The following is a 20633-nucleotide window of genomic DNA, read 5'->3' as shown; positions in this document are numbered from 1 at the left end:
GATCAGGGGAGACAAGGACAGGGAATCATGGAAGAAGAGAGAACATTGAAGAAGCATGGTCTGAGGTGTCCCTCAGGGGCAGAGGAGGGATGCAGGGTTCCTGGGGCGACAGCAGAGGGCAAGTGAGGTTGGCTTCTCACTTGTTACCAGGGGAGTTGGAGTTCAGGTGCAGAGCATGTATTTGAATGAAAGGCTCTGGGGGATCCCTGGGTGGCGCAGCGGTTTAGCGCCTGCCTTTGGCCCAGGGCGCCATCTTGGAGATCCGGGATCGAATCCCACGTCGGGGTCCCGGTGCATGGAGCCTGCTTCTCCCTCTGCCTATGTCTCTGCCTCTCTCTCTCTCTCTGTGTGTGACTATCATAAATAAAAAAATAAAATCAAATCAAATAAATAAAATAAAATAAAATAAAATAAAATAAAATAATAAAATGAATGAAAGGCTCTGTGATCTGCCTGGGGATTCCTGATTATCAGTCAGGACACAGAATTCCTTCTGGAGGCTGGAGCAGAGACATGCCTGGGATTTGAGTCCTGACAAGTATTTCTGGTCTCTGTTCTCCCAACCCCATCCCTTTCTATGGTAAACTTATTATCATCCCCAGTATGCAAGCAGAATTAGAGAGTCAGCTGGAACAACCGTCCCTGGACTTAATATGTGATCTTAATCTTAATCTTAATTAAGATTAAGATCTTAATCTTAATATGTGATCATCCACATTTATTTGCATATTTGAAGCATCAGGTGCTTCCCTATGTCTTCATCAGAAAGCTCAAAGACCATATTGAGTCTGCTTTCAGTCCTGGCCTGAGTGAGTGCACACAGGTAGCATGTGTAGGTCTCACCTTCTCCGTCCATCAGTGCTGGGCAGGCCTGGGCTGGAGAAATCCCTGCTTATGATTTCACTTCATTGAAGTTTTGCTTTTTCCCTCTTAACCATCAAAATAACATGTGCCATTGTGGAAAATGTATAAAATAGAGAAAAATGTAGAGAAGTAGGAGAATCACTGTTAACATGTCCACCCAGAGGGAATTCACATTTTGCTATATTTCCTTCTAATCTTTTTTTAAAGATTTTATTTATTCATGAGAGAGAGAGAGAGAGGCAGAGACACAGGCAGAGGGAGAAGGAGGCTCCATACAGGGAGCTCGATGCGGGACTCCATCCGGGACTCCAGGATCACGCCCTGGGTCGAAGGCAGATGCTCAACCACTGTACTACCTAGGTGTTCCACCTTATAATTTTTTAACTGCAACCTCTGTTTTTTATGTGCACTGCTCTGCACATGCATATTTGTGTTCTGATTTAGAAACATTTAACAGTAGTCAATCCCCTGTCTAATCATTTTCTGTAAACCTCATGGGACAGCTATTGAATATTGATCACCACGGTGAACATACAGACGCTGTTACTCTCTTGATTAAGTGTTCCTGCCATTTGGTCTCCCCCCAGGTCCCTTGTTGTGGTCAGCTGCGCATCTGGAAGGCGATGATGGGAATGAATGGGAAAGCTTGGAGTTTTCACTGCACTTGCTGCTGCCTGGAAGATCATCCTTTAGAAGTAGGCAAACTGCTCCACGTGGTGGTAGACTTCCAGGGACCAGACACACTGTAGAAAGAAATGAATGAAAGCAGCGTTGGGGGCCCTGAACACATGCTGCCTGTGGTCTAGTCCAGGGAAGCCCTCCCGAGGGGCCCTGGCATTCTGGAATGTCACCGGGTCTGGATGCATGGCCGATTCCTGAGTGACGATGGTTCGCCGGGGGCTGCTTGCGTGGATCTCACGGGTGGCGGTTTTGCTCGTGCTGCTCTGCTGTGCTGTGTCTGTCCTCTACATGTTGGCCTGCACCCCGCGAGGGGACGAGGAGCAGTGGGGGCTGCCCAGGGCCAATGGCCCCACGGGGAAGGAGGGCTATCAGGCCGCACTGCAGGAGTGGGAGGAGCAGCACCGCGACTACATCAGCAGCCTCAAGCGGCAGATCGCACAGCTCAAGGAGGAGCTGCAGGAGCGCAGCGAGCGGCTCCGGAGCGCCCAGCATCGCCCCAGCGACGCTGCCGGCCTGGGCTCCGAACCAGGGCCCCCAGAGAAGCCCCCGGCAGACCTGCTGGCCTTCCTGCGCTCCCAGGTGGACAAGGCCGAGGTGCACACGGGCGTCAAGCTGGCCACGGAGTATGCCGCAGTGCCCTTTGACAGTTTCACGCTGCAGAAGGTGTACCAGCTGGAGACGGGCCTGACACGCCACCCCGAGGAGAAACCTGTGAGGAAGGACAAGCGGGATGAGTTGGTGGAAGCCGTCGAGTCCGCCTTGGAGGCTCTGAACAGCCCCGTGGAGGGCAGCCCCAATCAGCGCCCTTTCTCGGCCACAGATTTCATAGAAGGTTGGCAAGTTCATGAGTTGGGTGGAAGGTGGAAGAAAAGGCGGCTGGGGCCGGGTCCCCAGGCAGGTCGCAGCTGTGACAGGCTGGCAGCTGGCTGTGGGAGTGGCGGGTGGGAAGCGTTAGGTGAGTGACAGCGAAGGTACATCGCCTGGGTTTTTATTTCTTGGACATATCTGATCGACTTCCTTTCTCATGAAAAGCACATGGAGTGAGTGGACAGGCTCGTTGTTCCCTCGTAGAAGAAGGGAGACGTTTCTGCTTTCGTTAAAAAAATAAAATAAAATAAAGCAAGATATAAACAAAACACATTGAAACTCAAATAGAGGATGAGGGGCACTTTTAATTTCTCTCTTCCCTGGACCGGCCTTGTTACCAGCCCATAAGCAGGACAGTAACTGCAAACACGTAGTCTGTAGCGCTTGACGTTTGCCAGATGCTGTTTTATACAAACTAATTCCCTTTTTCTGCTTAATGACCCTATTAGGAGGATGAGGAAATTGAGGTTCAGATTAATTGAATAAATTACCTAAGATTGCTCAGTTACCAAGTGATAGAGCCAGGGTTTGAACCTGGGCAATCTGGTTCCCATAACCTCTAGGTTATATTGTACAAGACTCTCACAGCACTTGAAAACTAATGAGATGATGGGCACAGAAGAACAGGCTACTGTTAGTTTTTGTTTGTGTCTAATTTTGGAAGAAAGCAGCCTAAGTTTAGTTTCTTGGAAAATTCATTAGTGACTTCTTATTGGTGTTTCCCTTGTTACGGGGACAAAATCTACTAATAATTTGGGAGAAGAAATAACTTTAGAGGGCATCCAGCTCTTCCCCTTGTTTCTGGAGAGAATCAACTTTAAGTTCCCAGATGTGTAGCTGTGTCCATGTCACCCCACTCCCAACTTTGGTTATATCGCCACCCTCTTGTCAGGCAAGACTCCCTTTAGTTCATATCAGTCATATCACTGCTATTTACGCCTGTTCTCTTTGGACACGTCACCGTCTTATGATTTTTTTCACTTTTTATATGAACCGTAAATCCATGCAATTTTGATATAGAATTTTTTTACTATACGTAGAGCCAGGTAAAGAAATCTTTTACAAGATCAAGCTACTGGTTGTTGGGATTTTTGTTCCTGTTGTTCATCATTTATATGAGGTATTAAAAATGCCTAGCACATTTGGCAGCTAGCAAGTATAAGCACATGGTTAGTACTGGGTCAGAGTTCAAAATATCATGATGTTGCGGCATCACATTTTATAGTGCCCTGGAGTTTATGAAACATTTCCACACACAGTATCTTACTAGCTGACACCCAGGGAGAGCCATTTAAAAAAAAAAAAAAACAATTGTTATTCGTTAAAAAACAATCCTGGTTGCCACTTGCCCAGGAACTGCCCACTCACGAAGCAATTTCAAAAGAACTTGATTACAAATCAATGTCTGTAATTTGGGATGTTTGCCCTTGTGATTTTTCATCTGCATTCATATTTGAAACCTCTGTCTGCTTTTTGTGTGCAATATCTTCATACGCAAGGCCCATTGTTCTTAGCAGTGATGCAGGCCTCTCGTCCCAGAATTTCTTTGCTCAGAGATACAACTGCTTTCTGTCAGAGACGCTGTGATCCTAGATACTGAGTGTTGCTTTCATGTGTGGCACACAGCCTCTGTTTTAAGGCAGATCAACCCACACGTATCTTCCAGATTTGGTGAAAGTCTGGTCAGCTGCTTTCCTAGGATGACAACTGATGTGCTGAAGCTGGAACAAGTATGGGAATTCTTGGTGTTTAAAGGAACGATTATAAAAGCCCATGGAATGCTTCAGGGTGATAATGGTTTTGCAAAGCTTCAAGCTGACTATGAGGCAGGTGGCATGGTGACACGAGCATGGGGAGCTGTGTGGCTTTGACCAAGACCCTTAAGCCCCATTGACACTTGGTTTCCTCCTCTTTCCTTAGAGACTGGACTTAACATCCTCCAAGGCACTACCCACCCCAGCCTTCTGCAAAATGCAGAGCACTGCTTCAGCGTTTTTTCTTAACTTTGCCAGGCAACCATCCCTGAAGGGTCCTCTGCCACCCACTGTGCTGGGTGACCAGGACATGCCACCAACCCTTTGGGATTCTCCTCTACAAAAGGATTATCAGGCAGATTATCAGGTGTGGACTGATCGTGGCCACTTCCTAGGTGCCATGGAGCTTGCAGAGGGAGAGCACCAACCACATTGATGACTATCTGTTATCTGTATTAATGTAATTATTTTCTAGCTCTGAAACAGAGGGAACAGCATGTGCCTCCCTCTTCCCTTCCCTAGATGTGATGTTGGCATTGACTTTTGTGTTGGTTTCTTACATAAGAACATGACATTTTTTTTTTTACAAGTATCTGGGAAAAGAAATTAAAGTAGAAAAGTGTGATCCAATTCTGTGCCTTAGGATGCCTACATATTTATCTCCTCAAGTGAACAGAAAATCTTTATGTTTGTGGTTCAGCTGCTCCTTCAGTCTGGGATGTACAGACTCCTTTCTAAATCTGAGCGGCATAACTTCTGGCTTTGACTTCATACTTTCAGTCGAACTCTTGGACAAAAATCTGACGTGGTTCTGTAAAACAGTTCAGCCTTCCAAGTTATTCTTTTACAATCCAAGTGGCTGAGAACATGAGTCTGTATGAGACGTTTGTTTTGTCTGTCCCCGTGGGATTGCGCTCTGTTACCCCCACCAGCTTTTGTGGATTAGTGGTGACTCAAGTGGCTGAGACACTGACAGAGTTTGGGGGTGAGGTGGAGCCAAGCCAGTGATCCACAAGATAATGAAGGTTTTGAGAGCAGCATGGATTTAAAGCGAAGGGCACAGAAATCACTATAAAACCTTAGTAGCTCTTGTACAGTAAATCCCGACCTCCCGTGCTCCACAACCTGCAACTCCTGCTTCCTGGGAAAGAAAGCTAAGGCAAGGAGTGAAGCTAGAGTGTTTGACTTCCGTTGTTTGTGTCTCACTGTAACCTCTAAGGGATTCCCTGTGACCACTTGGGTGAGTCAAGTCCATTTCCAGGTCCTGGGCACTTAGAGAGCAGGTACTCAGTGAGGAGAGGAAGTGGGCTCTTTCCTCCGTGTGCATTTCAGCCGTAGGCCTCTCTGTCAGCGACTTTGGGACTTGGGGTAGGAGAGGGAAGGCAGGCATGCAGATGCATTTCTGGCCATCTTGGGAGAGCACCTGAGGATCTTGGTGCAGCAATAGGGGAGAACTGGGGGGGATGGGCGGGAGAGTCTGCACAGTGGGACGGGTCTGACCTGTTTGGGATGCGGGGAGATGTGCTGGCAAGAGGGATGGCAGAAAGACTTCAGGTCCTGGGGTGGGCCTCAGTTCTCAGCCAGCATCTCCAGCATATCCAGGGAGTGAGGCCGTTAGAAGTCAGGCCAGCCCTTCTGACTGGCTCTCACCTCACCACGCCCCGCCTGGGGCTCACTTCTGAGTTCTGAGTAGGCCTGGTGGGAGAGGAAGTGGCCCATCCTTGGGTTCTGCTGGAAACAGGAGTCCAGCCCCTGTCAGGGCAGGTGCCAGAGCCCCAAGCTACAGTAAATGCTCTGCTGTTGTAGAATAGTTGGAAATTCTTAATAATTTCAACACAGGGGGCCTTTGGTTCTCATTTTGTCAGAGCCCTGCACACTGGGTAGCAAGTCCCACCTCCAAGGCTGAGAAGACAGGAGGGAGGCGTAAAGGGGAGACAGAATTAGGGGCAAGCTGTGCAGCTGGCCTTTGCTAGGGGTCAGCTCCATGGACCCTCACTGTGCAGAGACACATGGAACCGTGTTTTCTGTCACAGAACTGCAGGAACTGCGAAGTATGACTCTGTGCGGTCTTGTCATTGTGCTCATGCCAGGCAGCTTTGTTCCCAGGGGAGTTTTTCAGAAGTTGGGGTTGTCACTGCTCTCCTGCCTTGTGTTTCCTGTTAAGAGGCAACGAGAGCACTTGTGAAAATGGGGAGATGTCCAGGATGGGCAAATGTGGCTTTAGGGGGACCAGGGAACAAAGGCTTAGCAGAGAGAGGGCCTGAGCTGGGGCCTCATGTGAAGGAAGGATGTGAGCCTAGGCAGGGGGGGGGGGGGCGTTGGGGGGAACACAGCCCAGGAGCACCTTCCTGGGACATGTGGCCAGGGCTGCTGCTCACACTTCACCCGCTCAGCCCCTTTAGGAAGGAGGCGGGGTCTGCAGAAAGGATTGTAGCTTTTTAGCCAGACCCCTGGTTTATCCCATGGGGGCATGGTGGGGCCTCACAGCAGGGGAACCTACATTCATGCATAGGATGCCTGCTGTTGGGACGGAATGTCCTCAGCGTTTGGGGTCCGGAGAAGGAGGGTAACGGTGGGTCTCAGGCTTGAGGGACCTGGTTATGTACATGGGGAGGCCCAGCACTGAGGGGTCGAGGGTCAGTAGGGGGTACTCTTCGGGATTGGTGCTGAGCGCAGGCTAGACATTCAGGGGAGATGCCAGCGGAGGCTGGATGGGAGCCCATCCCTAAAGCCAACAAGGGATTCCCTGAAAGGGAAGAGGAGACCAGGGGAGGAGTACCAGAAAGCAAGCAGGCTCCAGAATAGGATTGGTGTCTAGGGTTAGTATGGAGACCAGCGTGGTCAGCATGCAGGACCCGAGGGTCACCAGGGGCGGGGTTCATGAGAGCCCTGAGCTGTGAGCATAGGGGTTTAGCACAACTGGGATCATCTGGATCTGGAGTTGGGAGGTCTGACCTTCCCAGGAGGCAGTGAGGCCAGCTCTTGGGCCCCAAGTATCCCTCCTTGTCCTGCTTGCAGTGGTCCTCAAGTGCTTAGGCAGTTCAGCATCTTGGAGGTCCCTGTGGTCAGGGGTGGGGTCTATCCCACTGCTCTTATGTCTGTGCACTGGGTACTACTTCCAACGGTTCCCACACATCAGTTTACTTAATCCCCTCTTCCACCAGACAGGTAGACCTGCTCACGATCTCTGTCCCACATCAAGGTCCCTCCTCTGGTGGGTGTTGGGGCCAAGAATCCAGACGTCTCGACCTTGGTACCTCAGCACACCGTGTCTCCCCTCTGGTGGCCTCTGACCCAATGCACATGCTCCTCTGGCCCTGGGATGAGATGGGGAATCTTTTAAAGACACATCCAAGGTGGTCAGACAACCTTGGGGGCCCTCCACCTAGTGAGTAGTACAAGACTGGGGAGAAGTTCTAATAGGAAGAGAAGGGGAAACATGAGTTCCTGGGGCGACCAACAGACACAGGACCAAGCGTGCACCCAGCTGAGGGCAGACTGACAGCGTCTAGGAGCCATTAGCACAAACAGAGGTATTTAAACTGCCCAGATGTGCGAGTCTTCTCAGAACCACTACAGCTTTGTGGGAGGGGGTTGAAAAGAGGAGTGAATACTGACTTCAGAACAGCTCCTTGAAAACTGCTGAGGAGCCATTTGGCGCGTGTATCTGTTGTGTGAAAGAGAGGGATTACTTTTCGTTTGAAAATGTATTTATTTGAGAGAGAGAGTACATGGAGGGTGAGAGAACCCCAGCAGGCTCCCAGGCCCCCAACATCCTGACCTGGGCTGACGTCAGAGTCAGACACCTCACTGACCCAGGCACCCAGGCGCCAATTACTTTTTGATCCTAGTCTCCCAGACACACTACCTTCCTTGGGTGCTCCTGACAGATGCCACGGCCATCCCCCCTGCTGTTCTCCACTGCCCTTCCTGCCACTCCCTCCAGCCCCATCCCCATTCCTCAGGCCTGCTCTGCCTGCCCTGCCCGTCCCACCCCATCCCTGTCCTTGGGCCTGGCCTGCCCATCCTGATACCCTGTCCTCGGGCCTGCCCTGCCCGTCCCACCTTGTCCCTATCCTGGGGCCTGCCCTACCCCAATACTCCCTCCCCAAGAGCCCTCCTTAACCAGGGAAACCTGGGCTCCCAGCCTCTCTACCCCGTGTCCTCTGATCTGTAAGATGTTCTCTGAAATCTGTTCTCACTCTTTCCAAAGTGGTGGACTGTGTGGTGCTTTCTCCACCTGGTTTTAGAGCTCTCCCCTAGACTTGGCCCAACTTTAGGGACGACTTCTAGTGACAGTTGCAGCCTGCACAGCAGTCTTTACTATTAGGGAGCCAGTGGCAGGAGCCTAAACGTCCCACTGCACCAGGGTCCACCTGCCTGCGGGATGGGGAGCCAGGTCCCTGACCCTTCCCACCCCTGGGGTGCAGTGTACTCCTGGTCGACCCAAGTCACACCCTGCTCAGCTCGCAGCTCCAGTCTGGTTGTGGACAAGGCACAGTTAGTATGTAGCAAAGAAATTGCTCTACACCTTTGGGAATAAAAGCATGTTTATAATCCAAGGTCAGCATGATACTCACTTTACAAATCTGCCCTGCTCTTAAAGTTCCATTGTAAATTAGATGTTTGGATTAGAGGATATTTTCCATAGAAGTAATACTGTAAAATAGTACTTGGGTTCCTTGGATAGACCAGAAATCTGATTTAAACTCCAAATTCAAACAAACTGGTGCTGGCCAGAGAGGAGGCTGGAGGTGTGGCAAAAAAGGGGAAGGGGAATGGCAGGTGTACAGGCTTCAATTTGGAATGAATGGGTCACAAGGGTGGAAGGTGCAGTAGAGGGAATACAGTCAAGGGTATTTAGTAGCATTGTATGGTGACCAGTGGTAGCTACACTTGTGAGCATAGCATGATTGTGTGGACTTGTTGAATCTCTCTTGTATGCCTGGAACTAAAGTGACATTGTGTGTCTGTTATACTTCAATTAAGAAAGGGAAGTCATGTTCCCAGATTTTTTAAATAAATAAGTAAAAGCAGAATAAAAGCCAACTAAACTCCAAACTCAAGAACACAAATGCTAGAGATGAGAGTGAAGTGAGTGTGGAGAGTACTTGAGAAAGTTATTTTCATCTTCGGTTCTACACATTACCACCAGTACCTTCTAAATGTAGTTCCTAATAGTAAAGCCATTTCCAAGACCTTATTTTGAAATATTTTACAGTTAATAAAGAGTTGCAGGAATGGCACAGAGTTCCTGTATATCCTTTACCTTGGTTCCCTGATGTCAATGTTTTATGTGACCATGGTGCCATGATCAAAACGAGGATGATGACACTGGTACAGAGCTATCAGCTAAATTATTTCTAGGTTTTGTTTTGTTTTTAGTATTTCTCCTCTGCGGGGGGGTCTCTGAGCTTCTTCCATCTGTGGTTTGGTGTCTGTCATTCATTTTGGGGAATTCTGAGCTGCTGTTTCTTCAATTATTCCTTTGCTGCATTCCTGCTCTCTTCTTCTGGAATTTCAGTTATGTGTATGGCAGGCTGCTTGACATTGTCTCCTGGCTCCTGATGCTCTATTTCTTTGTTTGTTTGCACATTTTTACTCTTTGTATTTCAGTTGGGTAACTTTAGTGCCCCACCTCCAGTTAACTGATCTGTCCCTCAGCAGAAAGAGGGTTACTCCTGAGCCCATCCAGGGCATTCTTTATCTCTGTTACTATATTTTTTAATTTCTACATTTCCATTTGATTCTTCCATTTCCCTGCTGAAATTCCCTGATTGCACATGCTGTCCACTTTTCCCACTGGAGCCTTTGACATATTGATCAGAGCTATTTTAAATTCCTTGTCAGATGATTCCAGCATCTGTGTCATAGCTGATTCTGGTTCTGATGCTCATTTTGTGTCTTGGATTTTTTCCTGCCTCGTAATTTTTGTTGAAAGCCAGACATTTTATGTACCTAGTAGAGACTGATCAACGCTCCAGGGTGTTTGTCCCTGGAGATGGCACACTTCTCCTTCTCCTGGGCCTTTAGTGTGTGTGTGTGTATGTAGGGGGGACGGAGTCCATCTAGTCAGCAGTGGGGCTGGGTTTGAGATTTGTTGTTGCTGTGGTTACCCTCAGCACCATAGCCTTCAGATTCCTGTCATGATGCCTTATGCTTGGGGCAGAGGTGGTTTTGCCTGAGCATCCTCTGCTCAGCCCTGCAATTTAGGTCTTCCCTTCGCATCTCAGAGAAGGTCTTCTGGTGCTTCTCCCCTGTCCCATCCCAGCAGTTCTGTTACTTGTTAATTCAGGCATGTTGACTTAGCCCTGTAGGACTGTGGGGCAGTCGCTGGTGTTCTGACTAAATCGAGATCCTACACAGGCACCATGTTGCTAGGTCTCGGGATGTTCTCCCGATCCACCTCCGGGAATAAGGCTTTTTTGACTTCTCCCTTCTGCTAGCTGCAGTGAGTTCCACAGCTCCCTGATGGCGAGAATGTTGATTGCCCTTTCACCACCAATAAACTTTTTGTTCCATGAAGAGGAGGCAGGAGAGAATGGGACAGGAGGAATTTCTTGTCTCTTCCCATATGGCTACTGCCCTCTCTCCTGGCCTGAACCACATATATGTTTTCTGTCTTTTGTTTTTCTTTTTTAAAATTGATGTATAACTGGCGTGCAATATCCTATTAGTTTCAGGTGCACATACATTACAAAATGATCCCCATCTGTCACCATACAAATTATCACAGTATTATTGACCAGTTTCCCTCTGCTGTGTTAACACATGGAAGTTAACACATCCCCATGATTTATTTTATAACAGGAAGTTTAGGGACACCTGGGTGGCTCAGCAGTTTAGCGCCTGCCTTCAGCCCAGGGCGTGATCCTGCATCCCAGAATCGAGTCCCGCATCGGGCTCCCTGCATGGAACCTGCTTCTCCCTCTGCCTGTGGTCTGCCTCTCTCTCTCTCTCTCTCTCTCTCTCTGTGTGTATGTGTGTCTTTCATGAATAAATAAATAAAATCTTAAAGGGAAGTTTATATCTCTTAATCCCCTTCATCTGTTTTACCCCTCTCTCCACTCTGGGAGCCAACAGTTGTTTCCTATGTCTATGAATATTTGTTTTGTTTTGTTTGTTTTATTTTTTAGATTCCACATATAAGTGAAATTACATGGTATTTATCTTTCTTTCTCTGTCTGACATTTCATTTAACATAATACCCTCTTGGTCCATCCATGTTGTCAAGAATAGTAAGATTTCTTTTTTCTTATGGATCTGTATATTTGTATGCCACAATTTCTTTATCCATTCATCTATTGATAGACACTTAGGTATTTTCCATATCTCGTAAATAATGCTGCTGACATTATTTACATGGGGGTGTAGACAGCTCTTTGGTGGTTTTATTTTCTTCTGAAGTAGAATTGCTAGATTGTATGGTAGTTCTGCTTTTAATTTTTTGAGGAGTCTCCATACTGTTTTCCATAGTGGCTGTACCCATTTATGTTCCTGCCAGCAGAGTACAAGGGTTCGCTTTTTTTCCTCATCCTTGCTAACACTTGTTATTTTTGTCTTTTTGGTAATCGCTAGTCTGACAGATGTGGGGCGATATCTCGTTGTTTTGATTTTCATTTCCCTGATGATGAGTGCTACTGAAAATCTTTTCATGTGCTTCTTGGCCACCTGTATGTCTCCTTTGGAAAAATATCCATCAGGTTCTCTGCCTATTGTTTAATCTTTTTTGTTTTTTGATATTAAGTTGTGTAAGTTCTTTATATATTTTGGATATTACTTCTTATTGGACATATGATTTGCAAATATCCTCTCCCATATAGTAGGTTGCCTTTTCATTTTGTTGATGTTTTTCTTCACTGTGAAAAACCTTTTTAGTTTGATATCTCATTTGTTTTTTATTTATTTTTTAAACTCAATTAGCCAACATATGGTACATCATCAGTTTCAGATGTAGTGTTCAGTAATTCATCAGTTGCATATAACACACGGCGCTCATTACATCATGTTTGTTTATTTTAGCTTTTGTTGTCCTTACCTGAGAATACTGGTATTGTTTAAGACTAATGTCAGAGGGTTTACTGCCTGTGTTTTCTTCTAGGAGTTTCATGGTTTCAGGTTTTACATTCAAGTCTTTAATCTGTTTTGAATTTATTTTTGTACAAGGTGTAAGATAATGGTCTAGTTTCATTCTTTTGCACATAGATGTTCAGTTTTCCCAACACCATTTATCTTTTACACATTGTATGTTCTTGCCTCCTTTATCATCGATTAATTAACCATATATGTGTGGGTTTATTTATTTATTTATTTATTTATTTATTTATTTATTTATTTTATGTGTGGGTTTATTACTGGGTTCTCTATTCTGTTCCATTGATCTATGTGTCTGTTTTTGTGCCAGTACCACACTGTTTTGATTACCATAGATTTGTATTATGGTTTATAAGCAGGAAGTGTGACACTTTCAGCTTTTGTTCTTCTTTCTCAAGATCGCTTTGGCTATTATTTGGGGTTTTTCATGATTCCATACAAATACTAGGATTATTTGTTCTGGTTCTGTGAAAAATGTCAGTGATTTATTGATGGAGATTGCATTGAATCTGTGGACTTCTATAGGTGGTATGGACATCTTAATATTAATTAATTCTTCCAATCTATGAACATGAACTATATTTCCATTTATTTGTGTCATCTTTAATATCTTTCATCAATATCTTATAGTTTTCAGAATACAAGTTTTTCACCTCCTTGGCTAAATTGGTTAAATATTTTATTCTTTTTGATGCCATTGTAAATGAGATTGTCTTCTGAATTTCTCTTTCTGATAACTCCTTATTAATGTATAGAAAGAAATGTAACTGGTTTATGTAAGTTTTGTAACCTGCAAATTTACTGAATTAATTTATTAGTTCTAATAGTTTTTTGGTGGAGTCCTTATGATTTTCTATATAAAGAGTCATGTCATCTGCAATAGTGACAATTTTATTTCTTCCTTTCCAGTTTGAATGCATTTTGTTTATTTTTATTTCTTTTTTCTTCCTTTCTGTTTTTTTTTTCTTTTGCCTTTTATTTATTTTTCTTGCCTAACTGGTGTGGCTAGGACTACCAATATGATATTGAAAAGTGGCGAGAGTGGGTTTCCTTGTCTTATTCCTAGTCTTAGAGGAAAAGCTTTCCATGTTTTACCATTGAGTATGATGTTAGTTCTGGATTTGACATATATGGTCTTTATTATGTTGAGGTATGTTTCTTTTATACCCATTTTGTTGAGAGTTAGTTTTCATTAAGTGGCTGTTGAATTATGTTACATGCTTTTCCTGCATCTGTTGAGATGATCATATGACTTTTATTCTTCATTTTCTCAATGTAGTATATCATGTTGATTGATTTGCAGATATTGAATCTTCCATGAACTAAATCCCATTTGATCATGGTGTATGATCCTTTTCATGTATTATTGAATTTACTCATTTTTTGTTGAAGATTTTTGCATTTATGTTCCTCAGGGATAATGGCTTTCTTTTCTTTTTTTTTTTTTATGATCTTGTCTGGTTTTAGAATCAGAGTATTGCTGGCTTCACAAAATGAGTTTGGAAGCATTCCTTCTTTATCAGTTTTTTGGAATTATTTGAGAAGGGGATAAGTACTAATTCTTTAAATGTTTGGTGGAATTCATTTGTGAAGCCACTGGTCCTGGATTCCATTTTTAAATTACTGATTCAGTTTTGTTACTTGTAATGTGTCTGTTCAGATTTTCTATTTCTTTGTGATTCAGTCTTGAAAGGTTATGTGCTTCTAGGAATTTGTCTGTTTTTTTCTAGGTTTTTCAATTTGTTGGCATATTTCAATTTGCTGGTAGTAGTCTCTCATGATCCTTTGTATTTCTGTGCTGTCAGTGGTGACCTCCTCTTTCATTTCTGGTTTTCCTTATTTGGGCCCTGTATGTTTTTGTCTTGATGAGTCTGGCTAGATGTTTATTAAATTTATCATTACTAATAATCAGCTTTTAGTTTATTGATCTTTTCTATTGCTTTTTGGCCTGTATATCACTTTTTTCCACTCTGATACTTATTATATTCTTACTTGTACTGACTTTGGACTTTGTTTATTCTTCATATGAACACTTTAAGGCTCTTTCTGATTTTTTTAAAATAATAAATTTATTTTTTATTGGTGTTCAATTTGCCAACATACAGAATAACACCCAGTGCTCATCCCGTCAAGTGCCCCCCCTCAGTGCCCGTCACCCATTCACCCCCACCCCCTGCTCTTCTCCCCTTCCACCACCCCTAGTTCGTTTCCCAGAGTTAGGAGTCTCTATGTTCTGTCTCCCTTTCTGATATTTCCTACCCATTTCTTCTCCCTTCCCTTCTATTCCCTTTCACTATTATTTATATTGCCCAAATGAATGAGAACATATAATGTTTGTCCTTCTCCAATTGACTCATTTCACTCAGCATAATACCCTCCAGTTCCATCCACGTTGAAGCAAATGGTGGGTATTTGTCATTTCTAATGGCTGAGTAATATTCCATTGTATACATAAACCACATCTTTATCCATTCATCTTTCGATGGACACCGAGGCTCCTTCCACAGTTTGGCTATTGTGGACATGACTGCTATAAACATCAGGGTGCAGGTGTCCCGGTGTTTCATTGCATCTGAATCTTTGGGGTAAATCCCCAACAGTGCAATTGCTGGGTCGTAGGGCAGGTCTATTTTTAACTCTTTGAGGAACCTCCACACAGTTTTCCAGAGTGGCTGCACCATTTCACATTCCCACCAACAGTGTAAGAGGGTTCCCTTTTCTCCGCATCCTCTCCAACATTTGTGGTTTCCTGTCTTGTTAATGTTCCCCATTCTCACTGGTGTGAGGTGGTATCTCATTGTGGTTTTAATTTGTATTTCCCTGATGGCAAGTGATTTTTCTTTAAGTATTCAATGAAGTTTCTAGAGAAAGAGCCTGCAAGAGAGTACAGAGTTCTCTACTTTTTTGAATCCCAGGGGGTTCCCTTTTTTGCCAGCTTCCTCTTAGTCTCCATCATTTTGTTAACTACTTCTTACCAGTGTGTCCAGCTGCATCTACCCCAATAAATGAGTGCTCAGGTCTCTTCCCTGTCTATGGGCTACTGTCCATCCTTAGATTTTAGGCTGCTGTTTGTTCTGTGAACTTTGCTCTCCACTAAGTCAAAACAGTGTTGCATTTGAAATCAGTCAGCCCCGTTTTCCCTGTAAGTGATGCTCCTTCAAGCTCATTATATTCTGAAATGGAAGCAGAAGTGTGAAGCCACGTCTTAAAATAATAATTTAAAACCTATGATTATTTTTTCTACTTCTGTTTCTCTACTAATCAATAATCTTTTCTCAAATCTAGTTTCAACCAACATACACAATCCAACAGTTTAAAAGAACTTAGTTATATTGATTTTACTGAGAGAGGATGTTGTCATGTTGAAAATCTGGAAGTCCATTATTAGAATATTTACTTTGAGTAAAAACCTCAAATTCCATGATCTCTTTTCTGTGACCAACAATCAAAGGAATGGCATTGTTAGTTAAAAACCGAGCTTGTACCATAACTCTATTCTTTATTTGAATCTTAATGTTTAAGGGTTGAACACTTGGATTTTTTCCTTAAATATTATATTATCATAAGTAAAATTATTCTTATTGTGATAATTTATAATTTACAAATACACTTTCCCAAACTGGTGGCATTGAGCCATCCCTGTCTTCCCCATTGCCAGAATTTGGGGTTATTATTTTCCGTCTATGTCTTCCTTTCCCTTCCTAGAATTTCTGTTATAGTCCTCTACCAACTGGATTGGGAGAATGAAAAGGGTGGCAAAGGGAAGGGAATAGGTAATATCTTATTCCCACCTCAAATATACACACCTTTTCCTGCTTTTCCCCTCCCCCTGCAGGCCTGGTGACACATTGGTGGCTCAGGTATTGACACCACCTGCCCCATCTCTTTATCACCATCCCACACAAACCCTTATTAGGAAATAAGCGAAGAGGTGCCTAGGTGGCTCAATCAGTTGATCATCTGCCTTCTGCTGGGGTCATGGTCCCGGAGTCCTGAGATCCAATGCCTCATCAGGCTCCCTGCTCAGTGGAGAGTCTGCTTCTCCCTCCCCTTTGTCCTTCCCCCACAGCTCATGCTTGCTGTCTCTCTCTCTCTCTCTCTCTCTCATGCTCTCGATCTCTCTCAAATAAATGAAATCTTTAAAAAATGATAAAAAAAAAAAGAAAGCCAAGACTTTAAGACCCCAGGAAACTATGCATTACCTCTGAATCCTGTCCTGATCCTTCTCTGGAGGCATAATCCCAGGCATTTACCTCTGCTTCCATCTTCCCTGCACCTGTCCTCCTTATCTGGAGCTTGTGCCCCGACCCACCATCACCAGTGACTTAGATTTCCCTCATCTCCAGTTCCCCACCTGTCCTATTCAAAATGTTGTTCCAACTTTGAGGTTATAAATGTGAATGGATTTCACAGTTGTGTGCTTGGGTTGATTTATATATAGCACGGTATATACTCTACCACAGGCACATAATGGGTTAAAGAGGTTTTTTGGGCTGGTGTGAGAACTTCACCACAGCAGATCATATTGTTTCTGTGCCTTGTGAGTGGATTATAAGTACACTTTTGAACATGACCTATTAATAAATAGAGGACTACTCCCATATTACCTTTGCACTGTGAGTGTTGCTGTCAGGACAGCCAGTGTTTTTCCTGCACTGCAAGTCAGACTCAATCTGATTCAGCCAGGAAAGGGAGCAGATGGATGGCAGTGAGGAGACTATTTTGACTGTAAGCAAGAGATGGGGTCTGTGAAGTGTCTTCTCCATCTGTTTCCATTGAGGTTGCTGATGAAAAGTCAGTATCTGCAGAGAGATACGGGCTTGTTCTTCTTTGGAGTGAAAGGTCTGATGAGCCTCCTGCCTAGATGACTTTCACTCTAGGACGTGCAGGAGCTGAGGTGGGAGAGGGAAAACCAAGCCAAATGGCTCTATCCTGGAAATACTCGCCCAAGTCCTACCTGGCCCTCTTTTTGCCCTCAGCCTCCTGTTTGTGCTGAAGACCCAGATCCAGGGAAGGAATAGACCTTTCCCACCTTGGAGGATTCCATTGGGGTTATCAGTTGGTATGGAAAATGTAGTTCTGAGAGATGACTTCATCTGAAGGTTTTTTTGTAGGGACGATTCTGACAGTAGAAAACAGAGCCAAGAGGAAATTAAGTTGCAAGAGGAGGCAATTAGGTTAAGCGCTACTTAAAACTTGATAGCTTGTTAAATGGGAACAGATGGGTAATGGGACACAGTGGATTTATGCTTGAAGGTTTTTAAAGACTTGGCTAATCAATGGTCTTTTCCTTCACTGGATATGCACTATGCACCAGACATAGCGCTGTGGATAGACACAGTGATACACATAGTCCGTGCCCCCTCCAAAGCCCCAGGGCCCGGTGTGAGGGACACCCATGTACACAGGTGATGACAGCAGAGTCACACTTTAAATAAGTGATACAGAGGAGAGGAATTAGCCATAGGTGGACATGGTCAGAAGGCATCAAGGGGAAGGCTACCCTTAAGCAGGGTTTTGAAAAATGAATAAGAATTGGTTCAGGCCAGGGTGTGTATGTGCTATAGGGAGGAAAGAATTTTAGGCAGCACAAGTGATGTGGGAAAAACTTGAAAGTAGTAAAGCTTGGTGGATTCAGGGAATGAGATAATGCTGGAGGGTTAAGTAGAAGCATGATGGGTCTGGGTGGTAAGAGAAGTCGTGGCAAGGAGACAACCCTGAAGAATTAGCCACAGTTATCAAGGCTTCTACACACTGAGGGTTTATAGTTTACCCTACAAGCCATATGGCATGTTGACTTTTAAATTGTGTGTACATTTGTTTTCTGGCTGGGATAGCAGGATGGAGCATGTATTTGAGTGGGTGAAGAATGGAGGCAGGTTTGAAAAATAGTTCGGTCGTTTGGTATGTTAAACATAGAGTTACTATGAACGCAGCAATTCTACTCCCAGTCACAGGCCCAAGAGAAATGAGAACTTACATTCATATAAAAGGTTGTACATGAATGTTTATAGTAGCCAAATGGTAGAAACAACCCAGATGTCCATCAGTGGATGGATTGATAAACAAAATGTGACAATCCATAACAACAGAAAATTATTCTCCGTAGAATGAAATGAAGTCCCAATACATGCTACAACAGCGATGTTCCTTGAAAACATGTTAAGTGAAATAATCCAGATGCAGAAGAATCCAGATGCAAAATTATATTGTATAATTCTATTTATGTGAAATGTCCAGAGCAGGTAAATCTGTAGAGACAGAAAGTAGATTATTGGTTGCCTAGGACTCTGAGTGGGTGGGGATGAGAAGTTGCTGCTAAGAGGTACAGGATTTCTTTTTTAGGGAGATGAAATGGTCTAAGATTAGATTGTGGTGGTGGTTGTACGACTCTGTGAATGGTGAATTGTTTGACCTGTGAACTATATTTCAGTAAAGCCACTTATAAGTAAATAAAAATAAATATAATACTTTCTGTGTGCTCAAAAAAAAAAAAGAAAGCTGGTTGACTAATGAGGAGGCTCTAAAATTAACTAAGGGGACAGGGTTCTTGGACTGAGGCTGCTGCAGAGTGATCAGAGGGTGTGAGCAGTGTTCAGTGTGTCCAGGAGAAGGCAGTTCTTTAGGCCTCATTGTACAATCCTAGGCTTTTCCACAGACATTTCTCAAGAATGTTTGATGAATAAGCCACTATGAACATATTTATACCATGGCTTTTTCAAAAAAAAGATTTAAGGCAACTGTAATATTTATTGATGTCAAATCTCTTTCCTACTTAGGTAAATGCTAAATTACATTCTTCTTCTATAAGACACAAATATGGACAGACACTGGGCAGGAGAGGCGGGGCAGAGGCCAACAGAGGGAGGGCCCAAGTCTTATTTTTACTGTAATATTCATTCAGCAGACAGAAAAATTAAAAACGTTTGTCAATGGATTGCCTTAACAATGAACTTCCAATTTGTAAATAACCTTCCAAACATGTTATCATTAGTTTGGGGCCAAACATTCAAGCATACTAAAGGGAAAAGATGTATGCCACGTGGGGTGGGTGGCTGTCAGCACAGAGCCCAGGAGCCAAATTGGCAGGATGGAACAGCCTGGGCCTGGGCCTCCAGCTGGTGTGGAAGTGGAATATGCCATTATCGTGCAAGCCTCTAGGGCAAAACCAAGTCAGGTGGGGCATTGGGCCCGACACAGAGAAGGCTTGGCACTAGTTGGCAGGCCGGCCTAAGCAGGGTACATGGCACAGCATTCAGGAGGCTGGATGCAGATAGAAGTTTGGGGTCCAGCTATACCCTAGGAAACCGGCCGGAGATGCAGGCTGAAGCAGGAAATCAGGAGCAGTGTATTGGAACCTGAAGAGGCTAGTGCATTGACCACCCTGGGATGACTACTCAACAAACATTTATTGAACGTTTACTGCACGTCAGACATAGCCCAAGGGTGTGTTGGTTGATCTCAGGATGAAGGCTCTGTGCTTCTCTGAAAAGGAGCCTTCATAGTTCTCGTGTAGATAATATTTTGTTACTTAAATCCTACAAATTTCTAGACACCTTCTAAAGGGTTCTCACAATTTAACAATGTTCCTATAAGACTGTAGTTTAAACACATTATTCATTTTCAAGTTCATGGCTGAACCTCTTTGAATTATGAATATGTTTATGGTCAATAAGTAAATAGAATTTATTAATAGTACAGAGTGTTCTTTGGCCTTCTTTCCATGTTTAATGAAATCATTAATCTCTATAACCTCTACCCACAAATTAAATTGCACTGGAATTCATGAAAAACAGCACTATATGACCTCTTTAAAGTGTATGGATATAAGAGTATGTCTTAGTACCCTTCAGTGATGTGATACATTATGCAGAATCAGTTCTGCCCTTTGCAGATTATTGGGCAACAGAGAGGCACACATGAAATGCTTAAGAGTGAAGTCTAAAAAGACCTCACTTTATTTCATTAAAGATATACATGAGCATGACACAGGTTCTTGCTTAAACTTAAGTCCAGACAAACAGTATGAAAGAAAAATGGGCAAAAGATATGAACAGACCACAAAGGAAGGGTCCAATATACCCATGAAAAAGTGAGATATGAATAAAAATGAAAACAAAAGTAGCATATCAAATTACTGTAATTTAAGAAATGATTGTACACGGCAGTGGGGAGAGTTGGGTAAAATGAACATTACACTGAGTAATGAAAGTATAAATTGGTACAACCGTTCTGTAAGGTGATTTGTACCAGATCCTGTAAATGTTCATACCTTTCCCTAGTATTTGCATTTTAGAAATCAGTTCTAAAAACTGATTTTCAGAAATGCCCTTGGATATTTACATTAAGAATGTTTATCAAAAAGTGTTTATA

General features: G+C 43.9%; 1 protein-coding gene across 30 annotated transcripts in view; it reads left to right on the top strand.

Annotated features, from left to right (window-relative positions):
* Positions 1-20633, top strand: part of CSGALNACT1 (chondroitin sulfate N-acetylgalactosaminyltransferase 1) — a 327223-nt gene that overhangs the window by 237794 nt on the left and 68796 nt on the right. For all 30 annotated transcript variants that reach the window (XM_049094800.1, XM_035700129.2, XM_049094809.1 and 27 more), the window contains one exon: positions 1452-2377. In XM_049094800.1, coding sequence (XP_048950757.1) covers positions 1750-2377 — 628 coding nt within the window. In that variant the 5' untranslated portion in view covers positions 1452-1749. The remainder of the gene's footprint in view (positions 1-1451; positions 2378-20633) is intronic.

Source organism: Canis lupus, chromosome 16 (assembly GCF_003254725.2).
Source record: "Canis lupus dingo isolate Sandy chromosome 16, ASM325472v2, whole genome shotgun sequence".
Taxonomy (NCBI): domain Eukaryota; kingdom Metazoa; phylum Chordata; class Mammalia; order Carnivora; family Canidae; genus Canis; species Canis lupus.
Note: the sequence above shows the minus strand (reverse complement) of the source record. Positions and strands in the feature narration are given on the sequence as shown.